At 43.7% G+C, this 16462-nt stretch overlaps 7 protein-coding genes across 7 annotated transcripts; all 7 read left to right on the top strand.

Moving 5' to 3' along the window:
- Window positions 1–194: 194 nt before the first annotated feature.
- On the top strand, window positions 195–4821 carry BDB00DRAFT_790624 (uncharacterized protein; the record flags this gene model as incomplete). Its single annotated transcript, XM_053120976.1, has 10 exons — window positions 195–433; window positions 539–597; window positions 927–1213; window positions 1311–1339; window positions 1760–1853; window positions 2151–2946; window positions 3065–3174; window positions 3296–3879; window positions 4139–4595; window positions 4684–4821. The coding sequence occupies 10 exons, from the start codon at window positions 195–197 to the stop codon at window positions 4819–4821; spliced, it is 2793 nt and encodes a 930-aa protein (XP_052976271.1).
- Window positions 4822–5307: 486 nt separating this feature from the next.
- On the top strand, window positions 5308–6530 carry BDB00DRAFT_839719 (uncharacterized protein; the record flags this gene model as incomplete). Its single annotated transcript, XM_053124724.1, has 5 exons — window positions 5308–5478; window positions 5596–5664; window positions 5814–5995; window positions 6065–6152; window positions 6228–6530. Coding segments are annotated over exons 1-5 (449 nt in total), but the record flags the coding sequence as incomplete, so codon positions are not given.
- A 27-nt stretch (window positions 6531–6557) lies between these two features.
- BDB00DRAFT_570855 (uncharacterized protein) lies at window positions 6558–8655 on the top strand. Its single transcript, XM_053117901.1, has 3 exons — window positions 6558–6719; window positions 6819–7283; window positions 7362–8655. The coding sequence occupies exons 2-3, from the start codon at window positions 7046–7048 to the stop codon at window positions 8534–8536; spliced, it is 1413 nt and encodes a 470-aa protein (XP_052976269.1). The 5' UTR covers window positions 6558–6719; window positions 6819–7045; the 3' UTR covers window positions 8537–8655.
- BDB00DRAFT_570839 (uncharacterized protein) lies at window positions 8656–11179 on the top strand. The gene is made up of 9 exons (XM_053117900.1): window positions 8656–9127; window positions 9234–9302; window positions 9395–9502; window positions 9596–9872; window positions 9987–10079; window positions 10162–10303; window positions 10376–10667; window positions 10740–10828; window positions 10899–11179. Exons 1-9 carry the CDS (start codon window positions 8774–8776, stop codon window positions 11005–11007), a joined length of 1533 nt encoding a protein of 510 aa, XP_052976268.1. The 5' UTR covers window positions 8656–8773; the 3' UTR covers window positions 11008–11179.
- Window positions 10899–12969, top strand: BDB00DRAFT_839699 (kinase isozyme 4). The gene is made up of 5 exons (XM_053124723.1): window positions 10899–11238; window positions 11332–11512; window positions 11584–11926; window positions 12046–12667; window positions 12791–12969. The coding sequence occupies exons 2-5, from the start codon at window positions 11351–11353 to the stop codon at window positions 12927–12929; spliced, it is 1266 nt and encodes a 421-aa protein (XP_052976267.1). The 5' UTR covers window positions 10899–11238; window positions 11332–11350; the 3' UTR covers window positions 12930–12969.
- A 1743-nt stretch (window positions 12970–14712) lies between these two features.
- BDB00DRAFT_839698 (uncharacterized protein) lies at window positions 14713–15216 on the top strand (the record flags this gene model as incomplete). The annotated part of the gene is made up of 2 exons (XM_053124722.1): window positions 14713–15099; window positions 15161–15216. A coding segment is annotated over exon 1 (168 nt), but the record flags the coding sequence as incomplete, so codon positions are not given.
- Window positions 14973–15828, top strand: BDB00DRAFT_931521 (uncharacterized protein). The gene is made up of 3 exons (XM_053129041.1): window positions 14973–15099; window positions 15197–15769; window positions 15805–15828. Exon 2 carries the CDS (start codon window positions 15290–15292, stop codon window positions 15593–15595), a length of 306 nt encoding a protein of 101 aa, XP_052976265.1. The 5' UTR covers window positions 14973–15099; window positions 15197–15289; the 3' UTR covers window positions 15596–15769; window positions 15805–15828.
- Window positions 15829–16462: the final 634 nt, after the last annotated feature.

Raw genomic sequence — 16462 nt, 5'->3', positions numbered from 1 at the left:
TTGGCAACCTAAGAACATGCCAAACATTGTCGCCATTGAAAAGACGAGATCGGTAACCCTTTCTTTCCTATCTTTATAGGAAAAAAAAAGGACACTTTACACTGTGAAAGGTGACGCCCTCTCTCTACCTCTACTCCAATCATTTCCACAATCTATCCGTAAAACGAGACTCCAAAAGACCCAAAAACCCAACCATGGCGGATGCATACCCCTATCAACCTATAATCCGATTGCCGAAAAGCAAAACAAGTTCCACCTCAACGCGAAGCAACCGCCAAGATTCCATCACCCTTGGTAGTAGTAACAATGCCATGAATGGTGTTGCGGACCCCAAGGATACGATTGTCTCTGATATGCTTTATTTCGACGGACTGGATGGTGCAATCACTGAATCCGACATTTGTAGTTTGCTTCAAGATTGTCAACCTACAGAGTAAGTTTTTACCTTGAGTGTGTGTGTGTGTGTGTGTGTAATTGGAGAAAAGAAATAGGATGGGACCTCCTTTCCTTCCTTTCCTCACACTTATCTATCTTGTAGAATTGTGATCCACACGGATCGTGGCAGTGGTCATTTACGGTTCTCTGATCCTAAAATGGGTAATTTACTATCTCTTTTTCTCTCTTTTTTAAGTGTGTGTGAAGGTGGGAGGTGAGGGAGGGGAGTAAGGGTATCAATATGAAACATGGCGAATGCCAAACTGTGCCTGGATTTGCCCTGTGGGGTTCGAAACACGCTGCTGCATTATGATTAGCTTTTTTCTTCTCAGATATGGAAATAGACTAGCAGTAGCAGCAGCAGCAGCAACAGCAGCGTGTGTGTGTGTGTGTGTGTGTATGCAAAGAAAGGAAACAATCTGGAAGGAAAAAAACCATGGCAACAAAAACAAAAACTAACGCGATATCTCCACATTTTTTATTGAATTTAGCGGATCGAGTGTATTCCTTGTACAACGGATTCACGTTTCCAAACAATAACAGCAAACTGCAGTTTCGTATCTCGCATGACGGATCGTTCGAGCACGAGGCAAAGTGTTCGATCCTGCATGTAAAAAACCTACCACTCAAGATCGACAACAATGCCCTGTACGATCTGTTCCGACCGTTCGGGCCGTTGAGTTTATGCAAACCCATTGTGGAAGGCAGAACTTTTCGAGGCACGGCCTTTGTTCAGTACTTTTTCCAGACCGATTCGGATCAAGCACAGATGCATATGGTAAAAAAAAAAGTTATTCCCCACCCAACCCCCTCCCTCCTTCCTCCAACTCACTCTTTATTTACATATTGAATACGTGTATCTTTTATTTTTGTAGCATGGCAAGATGTTGGACGGCAATGCACTGTAAGTATTTCTCAACCCTGAAAGGAGAGGTGAGGTGAGGAGAGGGAGAAGAGGAAGGAAGGAGGAGAGACCTAACCACGGGCTCACTATCTTCAATGCCCCATCTACCACTTTTGATTGTCCTGTTGTGGACAGTGTGGTGTGGTGTTGAGCTGGGATGGGATGGGATGGGATGGGATGGGCTGGAGAGTGAAACGGGGAGACAGAAGAAGAGCAAGAGGAGCGGATTTAAACCATCAAGAAACAAAACCCAAGGCGTGTGTGTCTGAGAGAGAGAGAGAGGGGTCACACTTTTGACCCCCCCCACGTTCAATTCAACAGTTCTTGGAAAGGGAACGCAAGGTTTTATTTTTCCCTTCAGATCACACTCACTGACCACCTCTTCTTCTTCTTCTTCTTCTTTCTTTTTTCCCCTTCCAGTAACGTCGGTTCGTTCATGCCATCCAAGACCCGTCCTGCAACAGCAACAGCAACAGCAGCAGCAGCAGCAGGTACCGATCAAACCAACAAGAATGTAAGTGTGTTTACGATATCTATTCAATTTACTGGCCTTTGTTTACCAAACAAAAGCCTACTGCCATTCTACATGCGCGTCACTCTCTCTCTCTCTCTCTCTCTGAAACTAACTCAACCAACCAAAATCTCTCTCTCTCTCTCTCTCTCTCTTTCTCTCTCTTTATATTTTTTTTTTCTTCCTTTCCCTCTTTCTTTTTGGTGTGTTGTGTGTGTGTATATGAATCCTTGGTTTTTCATGTTGCTGTCACTAAACCAACAACAACACAACCAACCACAACAACAACAACAACAACAGTCTTCTACAACACTACCACACACGGCTGCTCCCTTCCATACTGCGGCGGGTGGTCTATCTCCCAATCACAACAACTGCAATAACAGCAACAGCAGCGCCGTTTCCACGCCCAACACGGCTAGCGGTGCCAACGACAAGTCTGATTCTGGCTATGTTGACTACATGAACTTGTACATTAAGAATCTGGACGCCAATGTGAGCAACAATGACCTATTCAACCTGTTTCGAAAGTTTGGTCGCATTATCTCTGCAAGAGTCATGAGCAATCCGCAAACCGGTCAATCGAAAGGGTATGGCTTTGTCAGTTACGACAAGCCCGAAGAGGCATCTGCTGCTCTGCGAGAGATGAACGGTAAACTGATTGGGACCAAGCAACTCATTGTTGCTTATCACGAACCTAAAAAGCCTCGACAAGAGAAACAACAACAACAGAGTAGTAGTAGTAATAATAATAATAATACCAGTACCACCAACACCACTCCCAACACTAATAATAACAACAACAACAACAGCAATTCTTCTCCTGTCACGAACAATAACGCGATGCAACCGTTTATGGGTGCAATTGGGACGCCTGTGCGCAGTCCTCCCCATGCTTCAACAGACTATAACAGCAACAACAACAACAACCACAACAACAACCACGCGTCATCGTCGTCGGCCGCTGCCGCAGCTGCAGCCGCAGTCGCTGCAGTTTCGGCCACGAACCCTGCTACCGGCATGGGTGGAACACCGTATTCCTCGCATGATACCAGACATCCTTACGACATGTCAATGCCTTCTGTGCCTATCAACAGTAAGTTTTATTCGAACCGCCAAAAAGTGTTTTTTTTTTGCCATGTAGAGATCAACAACAAATGGAAGGAGTCTCGCGTGAAAAAACAAAGCAATATAACACATGTACATGTATATAGTGCCTTCCCAGGTCAATGGTCTTGGTATCGACAATGTAGACCAGATTGCCATGACGATGAAATCGGTTGGACAGAAACGACCTTCTCCGCCACATCCGATGCATCGCAAGGTTTGTTATGTGTTTCACAATAGATCACATTTCCACTCCACTCCCACTTGATATTTTCGTCATATGCACACTCACACTCACACTCACACTCACTCACTCACACACACACACACACTCACAGTTTTCTGCAGCGGAGTCCAACTTTGGGCAGCATCCATTGCGTCCCTCGCCACCGTTTTCCACCTCACCCATGTCTGGCGTCAGTAGCACAGGACCTTCTCTTGCGTCGTTGGCGTCTGGATTGAATGTTCAGCCTCGACCTAATAATCTACCGCCACATCAGCAACAGCCACATCAACAACAACAGCCACCTCATCCTCATCCTCATCATCATCAACATCATCCACAACAACAACAACAACAACAACAACATCATCAACCCCACCACCACCAATCACCACAACCACTACCATTACAACAACACCAACAAGCACACCATCAGGATTATCGGAACAATGGAGGTCGACCCACACTACGACGTAAAGGCTCGCTTGAATCTGTCAGTTCCGTCATGACCGAATCAAGCGCCTCGATGCAGCGACAACGATTGATGGAGGCGGTCATGCGATGTGGTGACTATGGCAAAGCCTTATCGGACATTGTCGACATGTTGTTGACATTGAAGCGCAAGGAACGATCACTGTGTCTCTTTAATCAAGACTTTTTAAAAGACAAGATCCAATTGGCGTTGGTTGCTTTGGATACGTTTAATGATGATGATGATGATGGCGACGATGACGACGACGAAGAAGTACAAGGACACAATGTAGACGTGGATGAGGATGATTATAATGTGTAAGTCATCCATGTTTGGGAGTGGGGGTTTTTTTTATGAGGACACAAAGAAGTGTGTGTGTGTGTGCTGATTTGTTTGTTTGTTTGTATCTTTCTTTCTTGGAACTGCGGGTCTATGGGGGGTTGTGTGGATCAGCAGACAAGGTGACATGACACCGTTGCCAACAAGTGCTACCACTATTGCCGGTGGTACTGGTGGTCATAGTCCAATGGCACCCGTATCACCTCTCGTGAGACAGCAACAACAAGCTCCTCAACGTGTATCCAAAGCCATTCCTATCGTTGCCCCGAAACCAGAACCTGTTGCTGCTAATGCTGCTGCTGTTGTTGCAAAATCACCATCTCCTCCCACTACCGCCAACACGACGCCTAATACTGCTGCTACGACGACGACGACAACAACAACAACGATGACCCACACCACTGCCACGACCCCCATTGCTGCTGCTGCTAGCAAGAAGAACACCAATGGAACAGCACCACCAAGCAGCAGTAGGAAGAACAACAACAAGAACAGTAGCAACCAAGAGGTCCAGGAGATTGAGCAGTTACTTTCTGCGTTGGAAGGCAAGCCTACCCATGAAAAGAAGCAACAGTTGGGTGATAGACTCTTCCCTCGTGTCAAGGTAAATACACATTGTTGTTGGTTGGGTGTTGCTCTATGGAAATGTAGTGTGCTAATAACCCCACTCTTGTCATCATCCCATCCTAAAGGCTACGGGAACCAAGCAAGCGCCCAAGGTCACGATCCGTCTCTTGGACACGATTGAACTCCACGAACTGGCACATCTGATGTTAGATAAAGACCAGCTTAAAGAACGTGTGGACGTTGCATTTGCTAGCTTAAAGTAGTAGTAGTAGTAGTAGTCATCGTCTCATAGTAAAGAACAAAAAAAAATTAGTAGCGATCTTCTTCTTCTTTTCTCTCACAGCCTCCCACCTCCTAACCCCCCCAAGTCTATACATACAATTTTTCCATTATATCCCATCTTCTTCTATCTTTTTTTTTCCTTCTTTTATATCCTTAAACAACACACACACACTTTTTCTTTTTTAGCACTACAAGCTGCAAATTTCTTTTTTCAGGCGGTATGTCTTGTAATATCTAGCTTTTCCTTTCTTCTTCTTTTTTTTTTGTTACCAGTGGCCCATATATATTGGACACGCATATATCAACATCATCCATTTTCCCGCTTTGTGTGTGTGTGTGTGTGTGTTTGTGCATGGACGTACATTTGACTTGGAGGCAAGAGATATTCCTCTATCACCGAGAAAAAGATGGAGACTTATCAAACTGCTGTAACAGTAGTAGTAGTAGTAGTAGTAGTAGTAGTAGAGGACGGCCACGTGTCCCATCGCTCAGCGTAATACAACCAAAAAAAAAAGAATCCCCTTTAGAGTCAAAGTTTAAAGTTTTCTCTCTCTCTCTTTCTCAAAGCAATCTTGAAATACAGAGGATACAAGGGAATCAATAAGCATTTCAACGAAATGCTAGGTCAAGATCCGGGGGTAATTATTTTCAATGCAAGGAATTGATATTGTTTAGCTGTAAAAAGTTTACTGCGAATGACCCAACTTTTGCTGACCAAGAAACAACCCCTCCCCCTCCTGGGAGGGGTCAAGAAGGATTTAAGACGAGACACTTCACGCATCCAAAGTTTTTTACACGAATGTCGCACCTTGGGTAGTCTCAGAGTAAAAACAAAAACAAACCCTTTTTTTTTTTTTTAATATTTTGGAATGGAGTGGGGAGGCGTCTATATAAGAAAAAACTAGAGGGTGTGGGTTTGAGTTCGGTGGGATGATATATATTCACTTTTTGGCTATCAAAAAAATCGCTTTAGGGATTCAAGCATTTTGAAGTGTTTATGCGTGGTCGTGAAGAACTGGTCTTGCTCATTCCGAAAAGTCACGAATATAAGCAAGAAACATCGACACTGATGCCTGCAGATGTGTTTGCACAACGAACAATGCATGATCAGCAGCAGCAGCAGCAGCAGCAGCAGCCTCAGCAGGAACAATCACCGTAAGAGGTTCATTTTACCAAGAGAAATATGTATATCCTTCAACTTATGCTGTCTTGTGGAAAAAAAAGTATCAGTAGCAGTGGCAGTAGTAGTCAAGGATCATTGATGCTGGCGGAACGGGTGCCGGTCGATCCGAAGGATCAGGAACTGAAAAAGGTAAACTACATATATACCCGTTTTACCCCGCACACAACCGGATCCAAAAGTAATGTGTATATGCAACCCATTTAGCTACGATCCAACAGTGTTTCTGTCTTTCTCATTACTGGTTATGCAAGATACAAGTGCCCTTATATCTACGTAAAGTATTCATTCTATAGATAGATATAGAGAGTCTGTTTTGAAACTTACTTGAAGCGACTTATCGTCCATATTTTAGAATCGATCATCGGATGATTTATACCCAATGACACTAGATACAACCGAAACATGGAGGAGAAAAGGTAAACATAAGGTGGAGGTGGGGGGAGGGGGAAGGCATTATGTTTAATTGCGGGAAATTTTTTTTGTCAGATGTGCCGTTGTGGGAAATGGTCAAGGAGATCTTTGACGTTGTCATTGAAGAAAAACAAGAAACATGTCCTCCCAACCCGTTCAAACTCGATTACTCTTATTTGGATACCCTGCCACTTGAAGAATCGGTCCTCTTGACAGGCGCACTATTGAACTTTTTGCAGAATATCTGGATCCAAGCAGACCCAAACAAAGATTTTGTGGATGCAGGTAAAAAAAAAAAGAAAAAGCCTCTCTATTTTTTTTTTTTCTACAGTGCCCCAATTTTATAAGAATACATATTTATTTAATACATGGTGATGGTGATAGTTTATGAAGATATCAAGGCATTGCAAACGCGTCATCTCACTGCCATGTACGAACACACGGCGAGAAACATCATCAGCTTGGAACAAAATTAAATAAAAGCACATGCCTAAAGTGTGTAACCATCTACACAAAACCTTTCATTTTCAAATTGTTTGCACACACAGAGAAAGAGAGTGTGTGTTTCTCTTTTCCTATCAAGCCTATCAAGAAGCAAGTTATATATATACATGAATCGCCAACACCACCTTGAAAAAGAACAGCAAGACGAGAACAATGACGAACAAGTTGATCCACCCCCCTTACCCATCCAATTCCAACTGTTATATAATTGGGAAGCCAGTGCCGAACATGACGCGCTACTGAAAAACAAGATCCGCATGTTTCCTACCTTTAAATGCGACTGGCATGGCACAAGCGTGTATCGCATCATGGATCACGATCTAGGCCACCATTGCATCTCTGCGGGTCAGTTGTGGAAAGCCTGTGGCCTGACCCTGACCGAGGGCCTGTTTTTATTCAAACTAACGCAGGATCATTACCAAGTGGATTTCTTGCTACCGCATTTCCCATTCTGTGATGTGTGGGTGTCTGTGGAAAAGGCACGGCACATGGTGTCGATCTTGGGCGTCGAGGCCGAGTTGCAAAACCTGTTGACGCATCAATTGGACGAGGCCTTTTCGACGGATAATTTGGCACGCAACGAGTTGGTTCACAATTGGAAAATCGAGTCGATTCCCAACGTTGTTTATTCGACGCGTGCCTTGCTGGAGACGCCGGTGTTGGATGATGTGTCGATCTTGGTGGGATCGCGCAAGATACGGACACAGATTTCAAGAATTCGACAGCCCGGCATGGTGTGTAAGGATCGGTTGGAGAATGGATTGGTGCGTTGGGCTGTGTATGCCTATGAAGCGTTTCATCATCAGCAGCAGCAACAACAAGAGCAAGAAGGAGAAGGTTTTTATAATGATGATAGCGTACAGACGGATAAGTACGGGAAATCGGTGGCCAATGCAATGTGGGACGTCATGCAAGGACTGTTGTACGATTTACAAACATTGGCACTGGGTGGCAGTGGTTCTAATAATAATGATAATAATAATAATGCAACTACGGCTCGGGTATTATCGGACAACATGGTCGTCGGGAACATGCCGCTCAAGCGTGAATACTTGGCACAAGGCGCATCGTTACAGAACGTGTACTTGGCAAGCATGGTTGAAAAGATACATCATGAAACCCAAGCACTCGGATTATTATCGGCGTCCTTGATCCATCACACTCAAAGAAGAAGAAACAAGCATGATCATCATCGAGCATCGTCCATGACCCTAGCTAATAATAACAGCAATAACAGCACGAGCGATTATCATACTTCAATCCCAGCAGCAGCAGCTCCGACAGCGACAACGACAACGACAACGGGTGGTGGGACAACCGGTGTAAGCGTCGATCCACACATGATGTTGCACGACCGAATGGATTCATTAGAACAGGAAATCTATCGCATGAAACGCAAGTACAAGCGACGAACAGACGACATGCAATCCGAGTTCCAGGAGTTGCAGCAACAAATCCTGGCGCTGGAAGCTTGGAAGATTCGCAGTGAACGGGCACGAAGGAGCGAGCGGATATGGATCCTGATGATATCATTGTCTCTGTTTGTCGGCTTTTGGACAATTCGAGCAGTAACAGCAGCAGCAGCAGCAGCAGTCTAGTGCTATTACGCTCGTCCCGTTCGTCCCATTTCCCATTTCATTAGTGCTTGTGTAACACTAGGATCGTCGTCTTTTAGCGTTGTGTTTATAATACCATTCCCTCCCCCCTTACTGTACATTTGCATACCCTCTCTCTCTCTCTCTCTTTATTAGTATTATAATACCTTTCTTTCTCTCCTCCTCTTTTTTTTTTAACATTACCACTAAAGGAAACGCCTCCACCCTATATCCTTTTGCATGTCGCGGTCTTTTACAGTTTTAAAAACAACAGCAGCAGTAGATATTGACGACGACCCTAAAAACAATATCGAGTTACAACAACCGAAAAAAGACCTCGAGCGTAATGTCCACAACAACAAAGATCAGTTTAATGTAGCAACTACTACTACTACTACTGCGAGTAGTCGCCATCCATCTCGTCAACATCATGCACGGAGTTCATCGACCTCGTCGTTTGTTCTATTTAAAGCACCTATTCAACCAGATACGACCACTGCGTGCCAAGACACCAACACTACTGACGATCATAGCAGCATAATAAACAACGTCCGCTCCTCTGAATTGAGCAGTGCAGCTCGCTTGGCGGCACAGGTTATAAAACGCTTTAAAAATTTGATTGGTTGGGGGGTGGCAATAAGATCCATTGACTTGGGGTTATACGATATAGCTAACGTGTAAAAATGGGGGTTTCCAATAGGCTCTCCCTTCATTGCTCATGTCTGTTGTGGGGCTTGTCGCTGCAGGGTGGATGATGGACGTGTTTCAGGTATATATATATACATGATCAAGCTTGGCCCTCTATTTTGCGTGCTGGTAAAACTCTCGGAGCAACGACTTATACACATTGTTTTTTTTTAGCATTGGGACGTATTTGTGCAAGTATCGGAGCTGTTCATCCTCGTCCCTGTTCTCCTCAATTTGAAAGGCAACCTCGAGATGAATCTTGCTGCACGATTTTCAACTTCGGTAAGACCTTTTAAACTTTATGCATCTCTCACACCCCCCTCCTCCCCTTACATTATCTTATTTAAACGTATATAAAACGAACATAAAACAAAGGCCAACTTGGGTGACTTGGACCATCCTGACACACGAAATGCATTGATATGGGGCAATTTATCGCTCATCCAAGTCCAGGCCCTGATCGCTGGTTCGATTGCAGGCGTCTTTTCTTTCCTCTTGGGTATCCTTGAACATCCCAATGAACCTGCTACTGTTTCTGAATGCATCTTGATCATCTCCAGCTCCATGATCTCTGCTGCCGTTTCTTCTTTGGTGCTTGGTGTCTTTATGTGTCTTTTGATCATTGTCAGCCGAAAACTTGAAATTGATCCAGGTAAATGGATAAATAAATATATATATATATATATATATATTTATTTATCAGATCGGTGTTACTGACACAAAAACTCCGGTTATCATTCTTTTTTGGGCACATTTTTGTTTTTAGACAACATTGCATGTCCTATGGCTTCATCGTTGGGTGATGTCGTTACACTGGGTATCCTTGCAGGCTGTGCTCAAGCACTTTTAGCCAGTGTTGGTAAGCTACTACTACTATGAACTACTACTACCATCCACTCGTATCATCTGACAGAAAAAAAAAACATTGACGCTCGGAATAGATTCCATGCTCAGTCTATGCCTGTTTTTTGTCATGGTGTGTTCGATCCCATTCTTTGCCAGGGCAGTGTGGCGAAACAAGCATGTCAAAGAACTGTTATATTCAGGATGGTCGCCTATCATTTTTGCTATGCTCATCTCTAGGTAAATTTTTACCTTCCGTTTGCGATACAACTTTTTGTATAATAACTTTGCATGATTTTTTTTTTTTTTTAGTTTCGCTGGCCTCGTACTTGAACGTTATGTGGAACAATTCAAGGGACTCGCCATGCTCACACCGATTCTGTGTGGTCTGGCCGGCAACTTGGGCTCGATATATGCATCACGTATCAGCACCTGTCTGCATGCAGGTGCACAGGAACAGTACACCTTGGTCGAGTGGACTTTGATGGCCATGAATGTACCGGTTCAACTCTTGTTTTTGGCCTTGACTTGGATCCTCGAATTGGGTCATTTGGACTTTACTCTCGCGTTCGGTGTTACTTATTTCATCGTTTCCATGCTCAGTGTAGGTTAATTTTCTTTACAAAGGAAAAAAAAAAAAAAGACAAACTTTTATACTAAATCCTCCCTTGTTTAGACCTTTATTGCACTGAAAATGGGAAAATACATGACATTGACATTTTGGAAACGTGGCTGTGACCCGGATAACTACGTACTACCTTATCTGTAAGTTAATCATCCACCCTGTCCCCCATGATTTTCAACTCACACACACACGACATGCTTCTTTGTATAGAACTGCAATAATTGATGTCATTTGTACAAGTCTTCTCGTCCTATCGTTCTCCTTCTTATCCTCTAATGATCTTGCCGATCTTGCCACCTCTACGCATAGTTCATCCTAAAACTTAATATTTATTCATTTTGCATTAATCTCTCTCTCTTCCATCTCTTGTTCTTTTTATTTCCTCTTATTGTAATGTATATATAACTTACTCGTCATTTTTGCACACTCACTCACTCACTTACACATCCACACGCACACACACACACACTCTACACGCACTATCATTTTGGGCCCCCTCTCTCTCTCTTACCAGGAATTCCCACGCCGCCCTGTCCAATCCTATCCAGCAGTAAGCGCTTTGGAAAACCCTAAAAAAAACGGTTTCCCCTTCTGTTCCTCTTTTTTTTCATTTGAATCGCACATTTATATACATACATTTTAGAAAGTAAACCAATACCATAATGAATTTCTCGTGTACGTTTTGGTCAGTCTGGCCGCGTTATTATACCCATGTTTCCTCTGTCACAATCCGATCGAGGAATAGTGTACTTGTAAGAAGTATTGCTACCAAAACCCACGAAAAGCCTGCTGCCCATGCCTTTTACGATGACAAGATCGTCACCGTATGTTTTAAAATACATTGAACAACAACAAGTGGAGATAAACTAAAAAAAAAAAAAATGTATCTTTATAGTATGCCAATCGACCTATACGCCCTGTTACACTGAGCCAACTCGTTCGTTTCGGTCAACCACCATTGACCAAGAAAAGTTTACGAGAATGCGCCCACTATGCTCGCACTGAATTACCTGTTCGTTTGGCTCGACGTGTACGTGCATTCCAAACGTTGCCCTTTATTGTCGGTACCAACCCCTACATTAAGGAAATCTATAAGCTTTATTACGAGTCATTCGAAAGCTTAGAACCCTATTCCCACGATCGCGGCGCGGTGCCTGCCAATGACGATATCGAGTATTCAGAAAAACTCAAGGATTTAGTAGATCGGCATGCTGATAATATCCCTACACTTGCTCGAGGTATTTTTTTTTAAAAAATGGGGATCTGTAAAAAAAACCAGGAGGGGTGTTTGGATGATGGCTGGGTTATCACAGTAGTTGAACGGGATGATGCTAATTGCAATATCCATTATACACAGGTTTTTTGGAATGCAAACTATACATGCATTCGCAAGACGTGGCAGCGTTTCTGGACGACATGATCCACGCTCGGATAGGCATCCGACTGATTGCGGAACAAATGATTGCTTTGGTCCGACAAGAACAGCAACAAGTAAATAACAACAGTTCGTACATTGGCATTATCGACACGCAATTGAATCCTGCGGAACTAGCAAAGACGTGTTCGGATTTCGTAGCCGAACTATGTGAATTCAACTATGGGTCGAGTCCAGAAACCATCATTGATGGCCACACCGACGCTACGTTCACCTATATCCCCGTCCATCTCGAGTACATTTTGACCGAATTATTAAAAAATGCTCAACGCGCCACGATCGAGTATTCCAAAAAGCGTGACATGGCATCATCATCACCACCACCGCCCATCCAGATCACCGTCAGTCATGGCTATGAAGATATCTCGATCCGGATTCGTGATCAAGGTGGAGGTGTTGCTGAGGATGATTTGAACCAGGTGTTTGAGTATTCCTATACCACGGTGGCCAAGGCGGCTGATGATGAGGACCCTTCAAGTATCTTTACGGGTATGGCGGAAATGGCAATGCAAAGTGGTATTGGTGGACCATTGGCTGGATTAGGGTAAGTTTTGAAACAGAGTGGGGGAGGGGGCGCTCTGTCATGAGGGAGAGAAAAAATTGCTGTTAATGTGAGGCGTTTTTTGTTTTAATGTTATTCATACACTGTTGATATGTAAAAAAATAGATTCGGTTTGCCATTGGCTCGTATGTATGCTCGGTACTTTGGAGGATCATTTACACTGGTATCCATGAATGGTTATGGATGCGACGTTTTCCTCAAATTGAAACATATCGATCAATCCATGGCAGAACTAGAAATTTAAATAATAAAAAAAGTAATATAGTCTTTACTTTTAGACAAACACTCTATACACACACACACATTGTTGCTTTTTTTATGGTATTATCAAAGCAGATATGTCCAAGACATCTGGTTGGAATACATGTTCATTAGATGATTTTTGTACTAATTACATAAGCCTGAGACGCTTATGTTATAAGCCAATATGCTATAGCATACCTTGACTGTGTAGCACAGCTAAGCCCGATGCACGCACAAGTTAGCCTTTGCGGCACTAAATGTGATGTCAGCATAGTCTTAACATAAAAAAGAAGAATACGTATGCAACTGGAGATAAAGCTTTATGATGCTCATTCAAGTGTAAAGGATGTATATATCACATAAGTACAACGAGGAAAACCAATAGGTAAAACGTCTGGTCGACATGTTCTACCAATCACTACAAAATACCAGCATTCTCGCGCACTTGGATCGATCGGCACATCACCTATGAAGGTTGTACGCGGGTTCTTTGGTAAAAGAGGGGATATTGCGCGTTGTTGTCGCAATCTGGAAGGAGGAGGAGTCAATCCAATGGCATGGTTATGTAGATCTGGAAACTGGCAACCCGAAACACGTAGACAGAGATAAACACACAAGATTATTTTGCCAGCTAGAACGGTTATGGAAGAGAAGCCTTGAGGTAGAAAGCGCATTACTTTCACAAAAAAAGTCATTATTCCGCGAAAGTATGCAAGGATATCGACGACAAATAATGTGCATCAATCAAGGCGATCTCTAAGAAGAAGCACCGCCCATATACGTAAAAAGATTGGGGTTTAACATACTATATACTTCGGAAAGCAACTGGAACTACCATTCGTTATAAAAAAACAGCGCCTTAGTATGCAAGTTAACATATTTTGATGCTTCGTAAATTATGTTGATTCATTCGGCGTTTTGAAGCACCTAATAGTAGAAAATTCGATTTACTTTAACATATTAGCGATTATGGCCAGCTTTATGGCTCCATACATTGTCATTCAATTCTACCAGAATGGCTTTTTGTGTTATGCATGCACGTACGGGGATTCAAAGAAATCCCCTAATATATAAACAAAACAATGTACTTACCGTTGTATCACTATGACCTTACTAGATCAATCAAAGGATTCAGCCTTGTTGTCGAACGTTAACGATATGATATCAAACAGTAATTATATGATTCAACCCGGGGCGGGGGGCAAATTCAAGCATGGAAACAGTCGCTCTTTTGCAAACGAGCTACGGACATTTCAACTGTGGAGTGTGCGTGTCGTCGTGCAGATTCTATGAGAGTTTTTCAGGCACATAACTCGATCAACGTGTTCCAAGTTTTTCAAAAGAGTTCCTGCTGTTGCAAGACTTTCTGATGTGCCCGATACTGATATTGCTACGCAACATGTTTCACAACAATTTCATTGTATTACATGGTCTGTGCATTATGCTTGCGTTAAACAGTTGCCTAGATATTATGTTTAGAATCGATCAAGTCATTGCAAAGTAAAAGTGATTACGAATCTAATGTAAGCCATATGACATTGTCAGCATTGTATAAGAACAGGGACATAGCACGCCAAAACATGAGCTCTTTCCTAGCTGTCAAATGAAGCGGCGAAGACGATTGAACACAGTCAGAAAGAAAATGGATATTGCAAGGTGAAGCGACACGCAAATATCTTCACAAGGAAAGAAATTGTAAATGAGTTTAAGCAGGACATAAAGTAAAAGAGCAGGTTTTTATTCATTGTAATATTAGAGTAAAGAAACATTTTATAAAAGACAAAAGTTATCGTTATGAATATCAATAGTCGAAGGGTACAAATTTTATTAAAAGAACACAATCAGTGGACAATAAAGACAAATAATAAGAACGCGATTTTACAAAGTGACCTCAACAAGCAGTTCGCACAACCTGCAGGCTATACAAAAAGCATGAAGAAAGTAAGAAGAAACAGAAGAAGTATGTAAAAGGGGGAGGAAAAGAAAGCCACCAATGCCTCGGCCTGGGAGTCCCATCTCCCACACATTTGGCTGGGTCAATCAACCACAAACCCAGCCATCATGGTACAAACGAGTGGGAACCATGACGTACGCTACGTTTCGAGAGTCAAGTGCAAGCAATCGGTTGTGGATTGCCTGTGAGTGGGGAAGGGGGAAGGGAAGGACGGAAGGAAGATGGAAGGGTAGACGGAAGGGAAGGAAGGGAGGGAAGGACGGAAGGGAAGAGGAAAGGGAAGAGGAAAGGGAAGGGGTGGGGGAAGAGGAAAGGGAAGAGGAAAGGGAAGGGGTGGGGGTAGGGGAAAGAATTGACTCTCGAAACACCCAAAAAAGAAAAAGAAAAAAAATTGCTGCTGTTGTCGAATGCTGAAGGAGCTGCTTACTGGATACTCGGATGCTGGGAGCCGAACACTGAAGCTGGGAGCTGATTGCCGAGTGTCGATTGCCGAGAGTCGAATGCCGAGAGTCGAATGCCAGAGAGTCGAATGCCGAGAGTCGAATGCCGAGAGTCGAATGCCGAGAGTCGAACGCGATTTACGGTGGCACCTGGCTCCTCATGCGAGCCCCACCATGGCAGACCAGACCAGACCAGCAGACAAGGCATCCAACCGAAAGGACACTACCATATTTCTATGGCGAAAAACCGAAAAGGATTTCTCCGTCCTCTGATCTCGCCTGAAGACCGGTTGTGACCAACACCGTTGAACGCTAGACTAGACAGCCCAAGCAGGGACCGGTTGTAGGCAGCCAGGGGGACCACGGGAAAAAGGCTGAGACCAAGACCGACAGAGGCAAGACCAGGACCAAGGGAAGAGCCAGAGCGAGGGGAAGACCAGAACCAAGGGAAGAGCCAGAGCGAGGGGAAGACCAGAACCAAGGGAAGAGCCAAGAGAAAGACCAGGAGGATCCAAGGGAGTGAAGGGAAAAGAAAAGTGAAGGAAAGAAAGAGTGAAGAGAAAAAGGGAATGGCCTGAAAAATGTGGGCGTATTTACATTTTTTGAACTCAAACCCCTGTCTTAAAAAAACACGTCACGTGACTTGTGATTCGTCATTCAAAAACATGTGAGAAAGCAAAGGGTAGGGAAGAAAAAAACATGTGCAGAAGAGACATGGTCAAGCGGTCAAGCGGTCAAGAAGAAGGTGTATGTGGTCCGCGTGTATTGATTGTCCTACGAAATATGTTTCACCGGTATCATGCAGGCCGTGCCCCGACGATGTCGCCGCCTGTTTCTAAATAGGAAGATACGTGCACCCGTCGGGCCACAGGCGCACAGACAGGGTTTACAGGGTCTCAGCTATTGTAACAAGAAGCTCACTTAAATAGAAGCCATATACACCAAAAAGTAAGGACGCAAAAATAGATGACCGTGCAGTACACGTGCGCCAAAGCAAAGTGTACGAAACAAATTGCCAAGGACAAAGTGGTGAAGCTCGGTAACGGTAGGAGAAGGAGGATCTGGTTTACAGCCCTTCTATTTGATAATAGCCTTTAACAAACAGACCTGGGCCGGTGTTGGCTGCCTCATTCTGAATGT

The sequence above is a fragment of the Zychaea mexicana genome (assembly GCF_025766255.1).
Source record: "Zychaea mexicana strain RSA 1403 chromosome Unknown BDB00scaffold_77, whole genome shotgun sequence".
NCBI classification, from domain to species: Eukaryota; Fungi; Mucoromycota; class Mucoromycetes; order Mucorales; family Lichtheimiaceae; genus Zychaea; species Zychaea mexicana.
The sequence above is the reverse complement of the archived record's forward strand: the minus strand, read 5'-3'. Positions and strand labels throughout refer to the sequence as shown.